This window comes from Morone saxatilis, unplaced genomic scaffold (genome assembly GCF_004916995.1).
Source record: "Morone saxatilis isolate NCDOM2014 unplaced genomic scaffold, NCSU_SB_2.0 Contig15, whole genome shotgun sequence".
In the NCBI taxonomy this organism is placed as follows: domain Eukaryota; kingdom Metazoa; phylum Chordata; class Actinopteri; family Moronidae; genus Morone; species Morone saxatilis.
The window spans coordinates 6,507,568-6,511,467 of record NW_023339707.1 but is presented as its reverse complement, the minus strand read 5'-3'; the positions used below and the strand labels follow the sequence as shown (position 1 = coordinate 6,511,467).

The following is a 3,900-nucleotide window of genomic DNA, read 5'->3' as shown; positions in this document are numbered from 1 at the left end:
GGGTTGCATCTCATTTTCACTCTCCTTTATGGCGCCCTCTCTCCAAAATTTCACACCCTATTAAGTTCATATTTCACCACCGCTACGCACAGCTGGATCCTCTACCTGTATTTCTTTATTTCGAGTTGGACGTGTGAAATTAGGTGTCATCTTATCTAGGCGATATAGTTTCACAAGTCTACATGTGGGTGTCCAGAAATAATATAATAGACTGCCGAGTACAAACGGCTGCACTGCGTTGGGCTACTTCACTTCTTTTTCTTTGTGCTTTCCTGATTTTTGTTGCCTTTATTTCTGACTGACTTTCTGTCGTGGAATGTGGGATAACTGGTTGTGTTTGTTGAGAGAGAGACAGTAAAGAGAGCAGCATCAGAGGGGCGTGGGGGTTGAAACAGTAATGAGTAGGAGTGCCTGCTAGGTTGGGAGTCTGCGTTTTTGTTTCAGGGTTGGGCTCATGTGAGCAGCGTCTTAACTGAAATGGACAGTGTTTTAATGAGAAGAGTCCACACTATGCAGAGCTTTGCCTCTGTTTCCCCTTCCATATCTCTGTCCCTTGTTCAAATCTGACCTTTAGCCTTGGCATAATAAAGTGTCCACTCAACATTTCTGTGTTGCACTCACTGGAAAAAGTTCACAGCATTACTGATCTTTCAAAGTGGCCTGAAAGATCTGGAGGAACTGGCTATGCACGTGTCATATGGGATGTTGCCTGAAGTCATTATTGTCTTTGTTCACCTGCTCATGCAAATTATTTTTTGTCTTTGCAGAATGTCAGGCTGGCTTCTTCAAGGCAGCAGCATCCGGTGACAAGTGTGAGCCATGTCCTGCCAACACCCAGAAGCTGAATTCTGGGGCTTCGGTTTGTCACTGCATGGATGGCTTCTACCGTGCCCCAACTGACCCCCCCACTGGACCCTGCTCAGGTAACAAGTCCCCTTGATCTCTATTCAGAAATTTGGAAATATAATCTATCAGTAAGCTACCAAGTAATGGCATTTACATTCAATATTATTTTCTTGTTGCACACCTGCACATATTAGTGTGTTGTTGAAAGCACCATTGTTACTAATTTCCTGTGGTTTTCTTCTTCCCTGTTTCTATCTAACATCCCATATCCTTTCGCGATCTGTGTTCATCAGGCCTTCCCTCTGCTCCACGAGACCTCGTGGCCACCACCACCCAGCTCTCCACAGGAAAACTCCTCCTCTCCTGGCAACCGCCTGAAGACACCGGAGGCCGGACCGACATCACCTACAGCATTGAATGCCAGCGCTGCGAGGGAGTTGTGTGCCAGTCCTGCGGAGAGAAAATCCGCTATGAGCCTGCCAGCACGGGCCTGACAGACACCAAGGTTTCAGTGAGTGAGTTGGACGCTCACCTCAACTACACCTTCACTGTGGAGGCACACAGCGGCGTGTCGCTGTTCGCCAGTCAGGCAACGCCGCGGGCTTATAGACCACCATCCACCAGCGTTTTGACTACATCTCTGCTCTACACAGGTGAGAGCTGCTGATATGAGGCGGTGGAGCGATGCTATCTGTGTTTCAGTAATGACAGATGCTATCTGTGAGGCAGTGACAGCTCTGCAAGTTGAATTGTGCTGCAGGAGTGAGAAGAACTCTTAGATTATAAGTAGAATTTTTCATATTTTTTAAGATTTTAACATCCCAAAGATTGGTAATATTCTCTACCCTCCGTCCTCAGATCCCCCGAAGATTACCTCAATGCGACTGGTTGAGAGGACCTCTACAAGCTTGTCCCTTTCCTGGGATGTATTCCCCAGACCATGGGTCCAGTCCCGGCCCATCCGCTATGAACTCACCTACCGCAAGAAGGTACGTCATATTTATGTATTATTCTATTATTATTATTATTTCAAAATGATTGTAAGAATTGAATGAGCTCAGAGCTCCTGCTTTGACCATCATCATGAGTTAAACATAAAAAAAACTTCAAGGAGGCAGACATCACAGTACTGGCCATGTTACAGGAAAGAGCACATGCCACCAATAAATGTCCAACTCCATCCCACTAACACAAATGCTGAAATTGAATCTGTGGCTCCCACCTTCAACAATAACACTGATTCTTCTTACTGAATTTCTCTGTCTCTCAGGATGATAACCTTGATGTGACTACGTACATCGTGCTCATACTCGAGAAAAATTTCGTACAGATCAGCAAACTGGCCCCGGGCACAGCCTACCTGTTCAGGGTGCAGGCCCTCAGCAGCGATGGCACCCCTGGAGGCTCCAGCATCGAGGAACAGTTTGAGACCTCGCTTGAAGGTACAGAGGAGTACCACCGTGGAAAAAGTTTCACATGCTTTGTTTAAGAATGAGATTTCTCTGATGTGTGTCCATGTTTTCTTTACTTGCCTTGTCCAGAACGCCTCACTCAAAACAACACAGCAGTCATCTCCTGCGCAGCGGTTGGAGGAGCGGCCATGTTGTTCATAGTGGTCATGGTCCTGTTCCTACGCAGACGGTCAGTAACGGACCCCTCTCTGCTGCTCTCCCTGTCTGTCTGTTCTTTTAATCAGTCAGAATGCACCCTCCTTCACTGGCTTCCTCTCTCATTCTTCTGCCCTTCCTTTGTAGGGCCTGCAAATGGCCTTTGCATTTACTCTCTCCTCACCTCTCTTTCTCTCTTCCTTTAGCCGACTTTCTCTTTCTCTTTATCAGGATCTGTGTCCCAGCACTCACTAGGGAAGAATCTGCGTTGAATGCGCCTTGTCATTGCTCAATGGTTATATTCTAGTGAGTGTTGGGGCCTTTCAGAGGAAATTGGTCCGGGGTGGTGCATTGTTGGTGATAAGAGGCGCTTAGTTCTTTCTCTACGAGACTGCAGGCAGGCTTGCTTTGTAAAGGTGACCTAGGGCTGTACTGTAGCAGACTGCAGCCCGTCTGTCCACCTCCCTCCCGCCTGCTTGTCTGTCTTTCAGTCTTTAAATCGGCTTGGCAAACACAGTCTATCGACAGCCTTTATCAAAAGGCCGCTTCTGTATGAATGGACGCATTGCACCAGTGTCGGTATCCTTTGAAAGCTTTAGAGCATCTCATAAATTGGTTACAAAGGTTGCTATGTGCTCTTGATATTAAAGCAGGGAAATGATATAAAGACAAAACTGCATTTGTTCTTTGAAAGTGGGATATTAATTTGCAGATGGGTTTTATCATTATATACAGGAAAAGGAACTCTCACACCAGGCAAGGACCGGAGGACACCTACTTCTCCAGCTCAGGTATACAAAAAATCTCTCTCATCTCTTTATCATGTTATTAAATTAATTTTAGGAATTTGTTAACATGCAACAATTTCCTTTTTTTCTAACAGAGCAATTGAAGCCTCTGAAGACATACGTGGATCCACATACATACGAGGACCCCAACACGGCAGTCCTGAAGTTTGCCACTGAAATCCACCCCAGTCACATAACCAAACAGAAAGTCATTGGTGCTGGTGAGTGACAGCCCTGCTGAGACAATCTACTGAGGGGCTTAACTCTGAGATGTTGAAAGATTTTTCAATCCCCAAATTCGCTGTTTATATTGTGCATTTTCCACAGCTTAACAGGCTGATTGACAGTGGTTACTTTAGCGAGATTAACATCTATCTGGCTGAGTTCTCATACAACAAGTTGAGACACTTTGTTGTGTGGCAACTCTTGGCTGTGGGATCAGTGTGTTTTGGCTCGAGTTGACATGAACAATTACACAAAGAAAGTGTTACAGAACAGTATTTTGGAAGGATATCAGGATACCTTCCCGGGCCCTTCCCAGATAGTTCATACATGATACATTTATTCAAGTGCGACCACCTTTACCCTCTGAACCGACAGTCTTTTTTCAACATACACCCCATCCCCTGTTCCCACGACCGTGTGCCCCCCCCCCATTT

General features: G+C 45.9%; 1 protein-coding gene across 2 annotated transcripts in view; it reads left to right on the top strand.

The window, feature by feature from the left end:
* epha2b (eph receptor A2 b) overlaps nucleotides 1–3,900 on the top strand; it is a 23,357-nt gene that overhangs the window by 13,122 nt on the left and 6,335 nt on the right. For both annotated transcript variants that reach the window (XM_035657151.1, XM_035657152.1), the window contains exons 4-10: nucleotides 768–923; nucleotides 1,140–1,499; nucleotides 1,705–1,835; nucleotides 2,117–2,288; nucleotides 2,388–2,487; nucleotides 3,189–3,244; nucleotides 3,337–3,462. In XM_035657151.1, coding sequence (XP_035513044.1) covers nucleotides 768–923; nucleotides 1,140–1,499; nucleotides 1,705–1,835; nucleotides 2,117–2,288; nucleotides 2,388–2,487; nucleotides 3,189–3,244; nucleotides 3,337–3,462 — 1,101 coding nt within the window. The remainder of the gene's footprint in view (nucleotides 1–767; nucleotides 924–1,139; nucleotides 1,500–1,704; nucleotides 1,836–2,116; nucleotides 2,289–2,387; nucleotides 2,488–3,188; nucleotides 3,245–3,336; nucleotides 3,463–3,900) is intronic.